The sequence below is a fragment of the Kwoniella newhampshirensis genome, chromosome 11 (genome assembly GCF_039105145.1).
Source record: "Kwoniella newhampshirensis strain CBS 13917 chromosome 11, whole genome shotgun sequence".
NCBI classification, from domain to species: Eukaryota; Fungi; Basidiomycota; class Tremellomycetes; order Tremellales; family Cryptococcaceae; genus Kwoniella; species Kwoniella newhampshirensis.
Window position 1 is genome coordinate 924,861 of NC_089964.1, and position 14,726 is coordinate 939,586.

Sequence of the window (14,726 nt, forward strand, 5' to 3'; positions counted from 1 at the left end):
GAAGGGGTTTCCTGGCCTACATGACCTGGATCTTTAGGCTTCGTCAGGGATGATGATGTATGAATACAGATCCAGATCTGCAGGACGTGCTGTGTGTGCTGTTTCGGTATCATGCAACAAGCACGGAGTCGCTTGGATCATGAGTGATCTGCGACTGCAAGAGCAAATCGTCGATTGGAATCGTCTATCGAAATATAGCGCGAGTACTGATTGTTCCCTCGCCAATTTATTTGCACCACCCATTTTGCGAAATGAAATTGATGCCGCAGCCGGCTCATCCCCGCGTGGCTCGCTGTCTTTGCCGAAGTGGAGGATGTCAACTTACCCCTTCTCATATCCACATATCCACACACACGATACATGAGAGACAGCTCATACTGCGAGCACTCTTTCACGTCCACTGACGTGAACCATCTCGCTTGGCATCATGGCGGAGCTATACTACCATCTGGATCGAATCAGTCGTCCTATATTCAAATACAAGCTCTTGAACCCAACCTACATTCTCGTCCATCTCGCTGCACACGCTGCGACACGGTATGCCCGTCCGTATCTCTATCCGGTATGTTTGCTTGCTTCTACCTCGAAACACAGCTGCTTTGATTCCGTTCAAGTGTCCAAAGAGTGTCATCCCACAGTACAGAACTGTCAAACAGTGACAACGGTGTTGTATGGTATAGCTGATACTGGATTTGTCCTGTATGACACGTCTTAGTCGGAAATCGCAAATGTCGAGATCATTCAGCGGCTGTTCATGGGTAAACCATTGCAGAAAGGTGATGTAGCAACGCCATGGTAAGTCGGGCTCAACTATTCGAGGAGGCTGTTTATCACACATTCTGTGAGCTAGCAACAACGAGCTCTGTGCTGGATTCTCGGCTTTGTTTGGTTCACAATCAATGCTACGAGCACAAATGCGAAGTCGCGACGGGTACCGATCACTGTAGACGAATGAGGCTATGGAAACACCCGACTGATATCCAATGTTTCTTAGGCATCATCTGTCGGGGTCGTTCTTTCACTACATCAATAAATTCCCTATCCCTCGCGATCTAAGAATAGCCAACCATCTCCTAACCATCGTCTTACTCCCTCCCATGATCAGCTTTGTGCTCTTCGGGATCCCCTCGTCTCCTCCACCCGGATCTAATCGTACACCCATACAGTACTGGGTCCTTCGACATGTGATATTCTTCGTCTTACCAAGTGTACCGAGTTTGGTGTTTTCGACCAATCCGTGGCTGATCGCTCAAGCGTCGTTGGTGACGGGTGATCATATGGGATTGATGGGCGTGCTGCTTGTTCTGGCGTTGGGGATAAGGGGCAAACACTTCTTGACTGCGATAGTACGTTCACCAAATCTCGACACGGAGTCAAAACAGCACGACCGAGCTACTGTATCGATTCTTGATACTGTACTTCAGACTGCTCGTTCCCCACGAGTTGGGAGGACAAGACAAGGTTTTGAAGACCAACAGGCTAATATCGCTTCACAGGCAGGATCAGTTGTAGGTCTCATGGGACTTGACATAGCACTCTTTACCATTTTCGTAATCTTCTACTCGATGTTCGGTAGTAAGTCTATCCTCGTAACCTCGATCCGTTTGATCATGTTCATCATCTCCACTAATGGAGGTAGATTCGTTGTGCATTCGCTTCGAACTGTTGTCGAGCATCACCTGACTTTCTCATGAATTTCCAGGAATACGAGCGCGACCGCCAGTGACATGGGTGACACGTCTCTCGTATCTTGCCTATCTACCCATGTTATTGGTCTGGAATTCATTTTGGTCTCAGCATCTGGTAACCATCGGTAAGTGACCTGATTAAATTTACCAGTTCCCAATGCTTTGTTCTCCCATTTCCTTTCACCCTTGCCGCCTTGTCCAATCAGGAGATCGGACTATTCGATGTCGTTCCTTTCCTTCTCCTCGCCCCCTTTCACGTTGGTCACGGGTCACGAAGCTTGCAATATTCTCGACATTGGACAATAAAATCAAGCGCTAATCCGAGTCGCTTCTGCTCTAACCAATGTTAGATATATCGAAATTATTCGATGTAGGGAAAGTCTCCGCCATCACTGTCACTTTCGGACCATTATGGGACGTCGTGACACCTTGTGAGTTCAGCGTCCTTCATCTTCTCACCTCTTCTGAGGAATTTTGCACAGTAGACTGCAGTCATCTCGAGTTGACCTTCACTGACATGTCCTCAATATTCCAGTGATTCTTCGTGACGGAACTCTTTACGTGGCGGCGCTATTCTTCTTCACGCTGCTATCCTTCACGGTCAAACCGGATTCGAGTCAAATCGTCAACATGATCCTTTTGCGCTTGTACATCTTTGGTGTCATGGTCAGAGAGACACGACGTCTCGATGATGAGGCTAACCATCATGCTGGACCTGGCATTCCAGCGAGAGGAGTCAATGTTGTCCCCCCAGTCGAAGAGGAGATAGCAGCAGCACAGGATCCCGATGAGAGAGATGAGGAAGTGGTGGGTGATTTGATCGATGTGAATCGAGATGGAGATGTAGGGCGAAGGGCACGAGTGGACGCGCCTCGTGTCCCAGCACCACTACCGAACGATGTGCATGAGCAGCCGAACGCGAATGTGGATGTGGATGTGGATGTGGATCGAGGACAGGGAGTTGAGCCGGAGGAGGAGAAGATGGATCTGGGAAGGATCGAGTTGGTCTGGTATCTCATGGGGAATCTGTTTTTGTTGATATTCGCATTATACAACAGGGTGGTTCCGGAGCCGTAAAGGACAGTATACTGCATTCAAGGCTGCCTGACTCGTACATAGCCAATCAAATACAGTCCGTCGATGCATTTCCAGATGTCACAGGACCAGCAGGGTCCCGTGCCAAATGAGACTGTTCTCAGTATCCTACATCCACATCAGTGCATCACCAGAACACATCACGAACATGTGCGTCCGAGTTTCCTCTTCTCGTCAACCTGGACTTCTAGATCTGACTTCTGACTTCTGACTTGTAGCGCGTCTGATAGCGATTAGTGTGATTCTCCATCTTTATTTTGCTTGTCTCAGTCTTCTACAGCAGCACATCTGACTTGAAATCTGTGAGTGACTTATGGTCAAGAGAGATAGATGTAGGCACGTTGTCAGAGTGTTAATCCTCAAAAAACGAGTCGACTCTTCGAAAGTTATCTTGGAGACTGGGAACAAGGGTGAGGGTGACAATTCGGACAGTTTATTGAGAAACGGTTGGGAGATCTATCCGACTCCGACTCGGTTGGGAAAGAAAGGAAACTGAAATCCGTTTTGGACGGGCACAGATCTCCATCTCGAGATCTTGCGAGATGAAGTGGGCGACGCGTGTATTTGTTGCAGAGAGATAGGGTCGGGGTCTGTCCGTAATACAAGCTTGCCTCGACAGAGGACGACAAATGGACGGAAGCATCTACATTTGTGGCGGAGAGCCACGTTCTTCGTCGTGTGTCGTTTTGACGCAGAGTCGCATTCGGTCTTCGGGTCTCCCCAGTCCTCCATGATTGATGCGAATCAAATGACATGACGAAACCATTGGAACAAGCAAACCGAGATCGCACCATTATGACTGTATTGATCCACCCACTTTATGCACAACCTCCCATTCGCATCCCATCTACCCTTTGCTATTCACGCTGTATCATCTACTTCTACTTCTGACCAATCTTGTGCATCTCCTCGAGCACATCCAATATCGTACTGGCACTCCAGGCTTGGGTGTTACATGAGTCGTAACAGTAGCTTCCATCTACACGATAGTGAATTATGGTCAGTGATGTCATCCTCATTACCATGAAGTCACTGTCTCGACTTACTACTATTGGTCAACTCCGGAAGACCTCTCCATGGGTCATGCGTAATATGATGAGCATGGTTACGAAGTGTGTTGGAGATGTAGTGCAAGGTTCGGCTCGAGTCCTGCAAGTGAAAGCTGAGTAAGTATGACACTTTGATGATGACCAAGATATTGACAGCACGCACCTTCTTGCCCTCACCAGCGATACGGTCGAATTTCAGATAAGCCATGAGGAACCATCCCATTGGGAACACCCATTCAGGACCTTGATGATACTACACACGTCCGAATGGATGGTCAGCAATACAGCTTGATCAAAGACTGACATCATGATGGGTGGCACTTGTAGCATTTTGAACACTTACGTTCCAACCCTTGGCAACTGCCTGATCTGAACTGTCGTTCGAGTTGTCGTAATCGCCTCTGTATTGACTATCGGCTGGATCCAGAGTCTTGAAACCAAGAGGACCCTTGAGTACCGCATCGGCAATTTGCAGAGCACCAACAGCCTTTTCGGGAGTGAACAGCTCCGGCGCGACGATCATTGTGAGAGTGAAGTTGCATCGGAGCTATTTGCAGCAATGGTCAGCCTTGCACATTCAGACCGAGGCCGAGGTTGAGAACATGTTGCGAGGGGAAGGGAGGGGACAAGGTAACACTGACCTGATAATCGCTCCACTCTCTATCCTTAGGAGTACCATAGACGTCTTTGTAGATACCTCTTCTGTTGACCATACTGGAGTTGATCTCGTACTTTCCATCCTCTGATGGGTCGCTAGGGACGTAGTAGCACTTTTCGAACGAAGCTTGAATGAGATCCGCCCATTCCTTGTACGTAACTGTACGCGATTTGCCTTTGACTGAGTGGAGTGGGTGGTAAGCTTCGATGGTTGGTTATTTGACAGGAGCATCGGCGGTCACTTACTAGTTGCTTCGACACCCTTGAAAGGGAACTTCCCAGCTTTGCAAAGGCCGTCGAGCCATGTGAGGGTGCTCTTCAGAAGACCAGTAATTTCGATGGGAGAGCCGTCTCGGGGGGTGGCGGGAAGCCCCTTGTTACCTGCTTTGTCCGATGAACCCATCTTGTCCATCCAAGTACTACGGTGGACGTCAGTGATCAGCCACACGCGCAGCAGCTATGTTCGCTTGACTTACCCGCAGTTGTACCTGTTACCGCCGTAGATAAGTCCAGTCTCCCAGTCGACCCAAATCTTCTGGTTGAAACCTTCATCTCGCATATCCATATCGAGGTTCGGACCGGCCTGCCAGGCGTGTGACGCGTCAGCTATCATGTTCCTCGAGGCAGCCGACGACTCGTCCCGCCGGCTCTCTTTCATTCTGATCGGCGGCACCGCTTCGGGACTGAATTGGGCAGTACACTCGCTGTACGGCACCTTTTCCCGCTCTACCAGGCATCGCGCCTCATATCGTGAAATGAAACCTGCCACTCACATTGTACTCCCTGAATTCAATACCAGCTGCGTGTCTCTGCAGGATTTCTTGCACCAACTCAGCCACACTGCTCTCATATTCGAAAGCCCGAGGATGATCCCAAGGAACCCAGGTGTCATCGGCAGGGAAGCGACGTTTGACCTTGTCGCTCAGTATAGCAAGTCCATTGGGACACATCTTCGTGTAGTCTTGAATGTTCTGGATGAACCACCCTACAAGGCAAAGACAAGGTCAGAGGCGCTTGGCAGACCTCCCTAGGGCATGGCGACGATGAAAGCTGGCGCTTTGCATAAGGGGAGAGGAGCCAGAGGGGAAGCGGGGGATGTTATAACTTACAAGGACCATCACGACAGTTGTATCGTGGATTTCTAGTCGAATCCAGTAGGTTGGGAATCAATCCATGTTTGAGGGTTGTGCCAAATGCCAAGATGTGTTCACGGGCAGCAATGAAGTTGCCGGTGGTGAGGAAAAGACCCCGAAGAGAAATGAACTGATCGATCACAGTGTTAGTCATATCACACGCTCGCATATTATTGTACACTGGAATAGTCTCCCTCAGGCATCGCCACACCGGAAACGGCAAGAAAAGCAACTCACCACATCCCTGCCCCAACATCTTGCCCAACCAGCCGCAAAGTGCGGCAATCCAGCGGCCAAACTAGCAACCGGTTTGCTGGGGTTGATACTAGCGCTCTTCACCAGACCATACATCTGTACACTGCACAGTGCCAAGTCATGAGTGAAATTGTGGCCCGACGAGACAAATTCGGAACATTGCTCGACCACGGCTCTACGTGAGGCCTTATATGCTTCATAAATCACCAATGCGAAGTATTTGGGTCTCATGAAGGATGGAGCGGAAGATTGGATGAGCGACAGTCGCTCCGAGAGCCACTCGATAGGTTTGGCCAGACGAGGAAGATCCCCAGTTTGCCTAATGAACCATGATTTCTGTCAGATATCTGCCAGCCGTTATTGTTTGATCAAATCTGCTTACTTCTCCAGACGCTTCAGCACATAGTCCATGGCCCATGTGCCTTCTCGTAAGTGAGCGCACAAAGGGTGGCCCAAGTCGTTGGTCTTCATGATCTCCCTAAGCGGGTGCATCCATCCCTCAAGACCACAGTATGTAAGCGAGCCGTAGTTGGGGATAGTGTAAACGCCATCGCCGCCTGATCATTTCAATTACATCAGTCTCTTGTCTTCACCATCGGTGAAAGTACACTCACCGGTTGCATCTCGCTCTTCTCCATCGGCTCTATGCAAGACAGTGTTCAGGTCGACCAAGTCCAGATCGGCGAATGCTTCAGCGGCCCCAGACTTGATCAATGAATCGAGGTCAGGGGCAATACCCTAGAAGAGGGCTATCAGCTGCAGTTGACCTTCAGTTAGCGTTCGACTTACCTCCATAGCTGTGCTGAAAACCATGATGGATCCTGGCTCAAACACATCTGGGATCACAATCTCCTGATACTCTCCATCCCCATCGGTGCCAGTCCTAATAGCTGGTTCCGAGATTTCAGTGAGAGTAGATGGAATGCCTTTATGTGTCTTAGGATCGTCTTTCCACTCGTTGAATCGAGTAGATATTGAAGCTCCGAAGAGATAGTTGATCTTGGTGCGACCGAGCTTTATGGGTTTGACTGATAATAGTGTAAGTCTATGCAGACCTGAAGTACAGACCATTGTGTACTCACTCCATCCTCGCCCGCTGAAGCCCTTGAAAGCAGTATGTGCGATGAGCATGAAGCCCTTGTGTGTGATGGGGTGTACACGGTGGATCATGATGTACTACAGACCTGGTCAGCTCTGCAGTCCAAAATGCGACTACGACCCCGCTTACCTGGCCTTCCTCGTGGACGTGACCTTCTGAATAGCCTCCTTCCATCATCTCTGTGTGCAGATGATTCAAAACTCGCTTAACCTTGCCAATACCGCTCTCCTTTTCAGCGGTGCTGACCTCGTACAACCTGTTATCGGTGACAAGATCCAATAATTTAGGGTACAGGTCATCGAAGCCTTTGTTGGATCCCAGCGCGGCGGCAGAGAAGGTGACGAGAGCACCAGTCGAGAGAGCGTCTTCAGCAGTTCGTTTGTCGAGTGGCGATTGGTTGTCATGCGTGAGATCGTAGAAAACAGCATGCGGAGATGATCCGTTCAGGGGAGTGACCACGCAAGGCCGAGGTGCACCCTTTCCGAAAGGTGGGGAAAGCTCTTCGTTACTTGACAGGCATGCAGCGTCCATGGAACCTGGCCAATATGTCAGCCGTGCCATCCCATTGAGTACAAAATGAGAATTAGCTTACCGACAGGCTTTCCGAGACCGAATCTCCAAAGGCTTCCGGGATCGTTAGTCAGTAACAATCCGATCGGTTCTCATGACACACTCACAGATCCGCGAAATTCTTCACGCCATCACCGTTGTACGCCTCTCTCACCAGACTGTTGATACCCAACTCCCTTACAAACTTCAGATCCATCTCCTGACTACCAGTGAAGAGTTCCGCCATGATATACAGGTTTGGGTTGACTCTCCTTCCCGCATCGATGACAGCTACACCGAGCGGTAAAGGGGTAGAGTGACAGTTGTCCAGTCGGAAACCGTCGAAAGTCGACGCGAGCAACTCGGCATAGTCGATCATGTGCTCCCACAGCCAAGGGTTATCCTCAGGTTTTGTACCATATCGAAGTTTGACGCAATCGTCCCAAACGATGACTTGTCGACGCAGGTAGGCTTTGGAAGGATACTCGGCGAAGTTCTTGAGAGGGTCTGCTCCCCACATCCAACCGTTGTTGGCGACGACGAGAGCTGCAGGAGAATGTTTGGCAGTGGTATCATTCTTCGATATGCGGGTGAAGTATCGCTCAATGAGAGCATGCCTAGACGCAGAGGATAATCAGCCAAGCCAGCCTGATATGGTAACGAGACTCAGGAGTGCTTACTCTTCAGTGATAGGACCCATCTTTGGCCCTCCATCTTCCAATCTCGTGAATCTCAAACGTCCCACCACTCCATCGACCGCAGCCTTGACATCATCATTGCATTCGGCGTACAAGTCAACGTTCAACACGTCAAGGATCTTGCCCCACTTGCTGGCCAGGTTTTCTGGCGACTCGCCGGGATATGCTGCTTGGATAAATCCCGCAGCGATGTCAGGTCGGACCTGTGTGCTGTATCGCCCAGAGTATGCTCGATAGTTATCGATCATTCCAGCTTGGTGTCGAACTATCTCCGCAAGTTCGCTGACAGATTTAGAACCCGGATCAGCCCCACCCCATGCCTTGGGCTTAGGGTCGCTATTCAATAAACTGCCAGCTACTGCAGTGACGGAACCTTGGACGTCGAAAACATAGTATTCCCATATTCTGACCTCGTCAATAGCGCTCTTGATATGGGGTACAAGTGCCTGAAGATCCGATTCCGAGTTAAGACTTGTAGGGAGACCAAGAGAAGAGAGCTTGGACGTAAGAGAGAGGAGCGCATCCTCTAGCTCGACAGCAGGAGCGAGATGCGGTGTGTTGTCGGGAGAGTAACCTGTAGGAGGGTCAGAAGATGACCAGGCAACAAGGTCTTTCCCATCACTCACCAGCCTCGGGATGGCTTTCCAACCAAGGAGAATCGAAAGCCATGTGGTTCAGAACAACGTCCGTGACACCACCCAACCCATACTTCTCCTTAGCCAGCTTGACTACAGCCTCGATCTCCTTCAGTCCACCGTCCTTAGCATCCGGGTTCTTCAAGATTGCCTTATCGTAAGTGAGCTGATCTTTGATACTGTAAGGACTACCCGAGCTACCTCGCTGTTGGAGAGGTGCCCAGTGAAGCATGTTGTACCCTCTTCTGCTCGCTTCGGCAAAATGGGGCTCCCAGTCGGTAGTGGGGCCCATCCATTTAGCGAGGACAGATAGGATAATCAGCCCGTCTAGGGGTACGTTTGTGGACTTGGGCAGGACAGCTCCAGAGGATGCATCGTTGAGGGGATTCGCGGTGGGAGTTGTGTCGGTAGGGAAGAAAGGAGTTCGTTGTGGGAGAGATACGATTGGGTCGACATTGAAGTATCCCTTACGGCCTGTGATTCGAGGGGTGGAGGGGTCGGGACCGTCATACTCGATGAAGTAACAGAAAGCACCGGGCGCAGAGATGGGCAAGTCAATCTGGATAGGTCTGGGGAGGGATATGAATGAGCTCTTCCTCCACGACATCTCCTGTCCCTGACGTTGCTAGCTCACTTGCTCATGTCCGAAGGAAGCTTCCTCTCCTTCCAATTTCCTCTTTGGAAGACTCCTCCGTCGATCGGAAAGTCGCTCTTGAGCACTCCGTGGCGGGACACCTCGGTGCCTGGACGAATAGACACACGCAAGACGTACGGACGGACTGGAGGTGGAAGTCGAATGTACTGCATGAAGGTGCACGTGTCAGCTGTACGCCCCATAGGAGCACGGGCTACGTTACAGCTCAGCAGACAGATACTCACGCTTTTGCCCTCGGCGGGACCACCATCATCCTCCAACAAGAGCTCCCACACCTGGACAGGTTCCCCATCATGATCCGCCGTGAAGAAAGCGATGGCTTCATCCTGCGGGGTTTTGGGTGTTCGTTGTCCGTCACCTCCAGCGTGACCGTTCGCCTGACCCTTGCCGGGCAGCTTGATGCTTGTCGGTTTTGTGATTGCCATTGGGATTATCGAGTATTATAAGCGAGATATCGGAGAAGAAGCAAAAAGAAGATGAACGATCGTGTTAATCTGTGGTGAAAGGAAGACTGTCCAGCTCTATGTCGAGAGGCTGAAGGGAGAGGATGGTGAAAAGATACACGCGAAAGGGGCTTGGTATGCTTGGTGTTCCAGAGTGTATCCTGTGGCGATGCGGGGTGATTTCGAAGGTGGGGTGGGGGAGTATAGATGAGCTGGGTATGGAGCGTTGTCTCGAACAGCAGTGAGTGTAAAGTCAAAAGACGAGAGAGAGAGAGGATGAGATGGCTAATCTTTGAATGGTCCCTCCTCTCTGGCTGATGCCGCATTCGATGATTCCAAGTGATGGTGACGTGGTGGCGTATTTCAAGGGCAAGAGGTCCCAACGCCGATTACAGATCCGGGGCAAACTGTGGGACGACGTGGCTCCGGCATTTAGCCATTCTATAGGCAGATTTCTATTGCTCGATTAGGTTGTTGGGATCATCAGTATCACCAGGATCATTAGGATCATTAGGATCATCTACGCGTTAGGAAAGTTTATATCGATAATGGCTCGTGCGCTTTTGACTTTTTCTTATTGCCCCCTTCTCTGTCTTGTTCTATCAGCTTGATGATCACACAAGGTCAGCCTACATAGCCCTGTGCGACATCATGCCAGTCTTACCTGCCTTCTTACAGCACCGTCCGAAAGATCCTGTACCCTCACCACCCATCACAACCTTTTACCTGTCTACACCGCCGTCCACACCTTATCCGAACCTTCGTCCAATCCCGGCACCGAGCACACCTCGACCGCTACCCACGTCAACGCTCATCTTCTCGCTGACTCACCCTCACCCGTCCCAGTCACCCGAGACAGCTTTCTTCTTGGCATGTCTACCTGACCCGATCAGCTTTCTGTACCATTCCGCGACGGTCATCTCCCGTCACCTCAGTCTGAACCCAGAACAAGGGGTGACCGACTGGAGACATCAGTTGATCGAGCTGGCTCTGGAAGACAAGGATGGACTGGCTGCCACTTCAGGAGGGAGGATCGGCGTCAGCTTGAAATGGGTCGGCGATGTCATGCGGACGGTGGAAAGAGGAGAGAGAGGGGTCGATGGAGCTGTCAAAGAGTTCAAAGGTGTCTGTGAGTAGACTGGTCTCTTTCTCAACATTGCTGGCATTAAGCATGCTGACGACTCGTTACCCTTGCAGTGTTGCATGAGCTTGTCCACACGATACAGCACGATGGCCATGGCTCGACACCTGGCTGGCTTATTGAATCCATAGCTGACAACGTCCGACTTCTGGCGCATCTTGATCCGCCTCACTGGCGTAAAAGCGGATCGGGAAACAGGGAGAAAGGCTGGGAAGCAGCATACGATGTCGGAGCTCGGTTCCTTGTCTGGTTGACAGATGTCGAGGTCTCGTCTGTTCCTGGACAAGTCCAAGCTGCGATTCCCGTCGAATCACCAGAAACACCAATAGCAACCTCGACATCCACGAACACAGCTGCTGCAGCACCTATGCCGACCCAGTATCCACTCCCATCGGTATCTGAATCTGTCTCCTCGGATGCGCCCCTTCCTTCGCCCAAGAGACCTAGGCCTGGTCCCTTTCCCGACTTGGTCAGGTTGATGGATGCACGTCTCAAGTATGATAGATGGTCAGATAGTTGGTGGGAGGAAATGACAGGATTGAGGTTGGAGAAGTTATGGGAGAAATATCTGGAATACTACTCGGAGTGATGACCGTGCCAGCTGGCAGCGGGTCTGTGCGTTGGTCGTCGGGCATAGAGTCGTAGACGAGAAGAACTGTTGTATGTTATAATGTCCTATGCAACCTGTAAATAATGCTGACGGGAGGTCAGTGCTTTCCCATAGGTGGACTCCTATATCAATGACAGAGGAAAGACAACAGCACATCATTCTTTCTCTCTCGCTCATCACTTATCGCCTCTTGCGCAACACATCTCAAATCTTCGCTTGTCACCTTGTGATCACGACAGGAAATTCTCAACGCTCAGTATGCGGTCCTCACTAAACAGCTCCTCATCATCCTCCTATCCTTACACAGAGTCGGTTAATGCCCCTTCTATATCCAAGATATCACTCCTCCCCACTGAGCTCAACTGCCACATCATCTCCTATCTTCCCGAAGGACGCGCGAGAAAGAGCACCCTTGCGAGACTCATGAGGTGCTGCAAGCATATGCATGCGGCATTCGGATGGATCTTGTACGAGAAGCTCACCATCGGCTTGGAAGGAGGCTGTGAAGGCGGTTCAGTTTTCTACGGGATAAACTGGACTTGTGAGAGTGAGTTCATAGCAGACGGCCAAGTTCAGACTGCTGCCTAAGTACATATATGATAAAGCTGATTGTCGTACAGTCTTTGAAAGCCGCGCTCTAAAGTCCAGTCATCTCCGGAAACTTGCGCTTTTGGGCACAACCAAAACCCTTGCAATTGAGGACGCATGGGGTGGCCGACTTGTGGCTTCAGCCATCAACCACGATGCCTACTGCTGTGATCGGCACGAAGGGGATAAAGCGATGGGGCTCTTGCCTCCAAGATTGGGTCTGCAGGCGGTAATCCAAAGTTCGGTCTTCACAAATCTCGCCCATCTTATACTCCGCGAAGGCTTCATGGTGTATATCTGTAACGCCGACAGTAATGACACGTTGATATCAGTCCTCGCAAACGGCCTTCTCCCTCGTTTCCTGTGTATAGGAAGCCCCCTGAACAGATGGCACCCTTACCCTTTTGTGGCTGGTCGGACGACGATCAAGGCCTGTCGCAGGCTAATTGCGAGTTGGCGTCTGGAATCCCTCAGCTGGCACGTTGTGGGCGGACACCATGTCACACACACAGACTTCAACGCGAAGCGGATTCGCATCTTCAATCGACGCATATGTTTCGAGGCTGACGATGACCTTGTGAAACAACTTTACGCATACGTCCGGGTATTGTTCACCATCAAGAATGCCAGTAAAGAGCGCAGATCCATCGAGTTGCTGAACGTGCCGAGGAAGAAGGATGGCCGGTCTGTACGTTTAGTCGATTTTTTGGCACGCAAAGAAATGGTATACCGAGCACCAGACAAGGTCAAGGAAGATTGGCAAACATTGGATGTGAAGGTGATGGGCGAAAATCAGGGTCTGCCGTGTGAGTGTTGTGGTTGTAGGTGAAGATGACGAGGGTGAGTGAACGATCGGTCTCGTGTCTTTCTTGCACTGTCAACATCTGTGATGATCTTCCATATCCAGGCTTGTTCATCTTGTCGACGAGACACTTGACCATTGGAAACATCCATTCAACAGTTTATAGCGAAATCTTTATCGCAGTCTCGGTGTGGCACGTACAGTATTTCAAGTCCTCTTCGTCTCGAGCTGGAGACAGCTTGCTAGGCCCGAATGGGTAGGCCAATGCACCGTCTTTGTGTCTGAGCTATACTTCAGCGAAGAAGTGCTGTTAGTGCACAGAATATGCTCGAGCGAGTCTAGGTGGTCCGTGCACCCCTCTGCTTTCTTCTTCATTGGCGACACGCTCTCGTCAGCGTTAAAAGACGTATCACCTCGGTCAATAGTACTGCCTCTTCTCTCCTCCTCTTTCCGCCCACCCCCTTTCCGACTTTCCCTTTCCCCTTTCCCGCCCTGTATCGTAAAACCGAGGCGAGCCATACGCGTTTTCCTCGCTTGCTCCACCTAACAGAGCATGCATCCCCACTTCTATCATTCTATTCGACATGTCGACTTCTTCTTTCTCTTCCTCATCGCCCAAGCATCGTGGGCTCCTAGACCTCCCCATGGAACTCAGGCGACAAATCGTGTCTTACCTACCGAGATTTATTCCAAAGGCTATATGTAGTCTCTGCTTATATTCAAAGAACATGTATCGAGCCTTCATGCCTGTATTGCAAGATCTCTCATATGACGAGGTGACGGTGAATCGCTTCAACGGAGCATGGCTGACGTATGGACTCGACTGGCAAGATCAAGGTATGTCGGCTTCCTGGCCGGATGTACAGTAATACGCCAAAACAATGCAATCGGGCAATTGTGACCGAGAGCTCATGTCGCTTGCAGATAAGGAAGATCATTGCCGCAGACTGGCAAGCTTGAACAGGATCAAGATTCTGCGGATTGTCGATTTCACAGGCGCGGAATGTATCGCCAACGCACTCGGTGCCACTGCGCGCGAAGCGACGTGGGTCAGCGACGTGGAACACGTGATGCGTCCAGTCTTTCAGAATGTCACCACTCTCGTCTTGAGAACCGGTTTCCTCCTCGCATCCCTGTTCGAGGGACCGAATATCGTCGAGTCGACGCTTCGAAGGGGATTAAGACCCTCGATTGTATGTGCAAACTTTGATTCCTCAACGACACGGGCGGATAGTCGAGTACTCTTCCATGACCCTATGCTCCCTCGAAATGATCGAGAAGCCTCTTTTTGTCGTTTGATGGGCGAATGGGATTTGGAGACTCTCACGTGCCATCTCGGTGTGAAGGTATCCGTCTTCAATCCACTAAGTACTTACACGGACAATACTTATGCCAAGGCTGAGTTTCCTGAACAGGTATTGTAACGACCATCCACTGTCCGGCCCATGCCTATGCATCATATCGTATCAATGACGTTATGCTAGACGTGCACCTGCGTGCCGGTGTCATCTTTCACAGATAATCATCATCAAAGATAGGCAAAGCGGACTCGACTGAGGCAGAAAGACTTCCTCCCCCCTCCCTGGAAACAATATCAGAACAAGACGGCGGACCCAATAATGCAAATGC

General features: G+C 50.6%; 3 protein-coding genes across 3 annotated transcripts; 2 read left to right on the top strand and 1 right to left on the bottom strand.

Annotated features, from left to right (window-relative positions):
- Nucleotides 1-427: 427 nt before the first annotated feature.
- Nucleotides 428-2,765, top strand: IAR55_005515 (uncharacterized protein; the record flags this gene model as incomplete). Its single annotated transcript, XM_066948606.1, has 7 exons — nt 428-562; nt 716-795; nt 995-1,346; nt 1,497-1,635; nt 1,703-1,813; nt 2,039-2,119; nt 2,224-2,765. The coding sequence occupies 7 exons, from the start codon at nt 428-430 to the stop codon at nt 2,763-2,765; spliced, it is 1,440 nt and encodes a 479-aa protein (XP_066801174.1).
- An 899-nt stretch (nt 2,766-3,664) lies between these two features.
- Nucleotides 3,665-9,938, bottom strand: IAR55_005516 (glycogen debranching enzyme; the record flags this gene model as incomplete). The annotated part of the gene is made up of 21 exons (XM_066948607.1): nt 3,665-3,762; nt 3,830-3,932; nt 3,996-4,085; nt 4,176-4,379; nt 4,474-4,670; nt 4,736-4,908; nt 4,966-5,072; nt 5,263-5,474; nt 5,599-5,752; nt 5,860-6,196; nt 6,260-6,434; nt 6,492-6,615; nt 6,667-6,905; nt 6,960-7,053; nt 7,106-7,512; nt 7,569-7,600; nt 7,654-8,142; nt 8,206-8,797; nt 8,850-9,427; nt 9,493-9,659; nt 9,738-9,938. 21 exons carry the CDS (start codon nt 9,936-9,938, stop codon nt 3,665-3,667), a joined length of 4,773 nt encoding a protein of 1,590 aa, XP_066801175.1.
- A 669-nt stretch (nt 9,939-10,607) lies between these two features.
- Nucleotides 10,608-11,686, top strand: IAR55_005517 (uncharacterized protein; the record flags this gene model as incomplete). The annotated part of the gene is made up of 2 exons (XM_066948608.1): nt 10,608-11,085; nt 11,154-11,686. 2 exons carry the CDS (start codon nt 10,608-10,610, stop codon nt 11,684-11,686), a joined length of 1,011 nt encoding a protein of 336 aa, XP_066801176.1.
- Nucleotides 11,687-14,726: the final 3,040 nt, after the last annotated feature.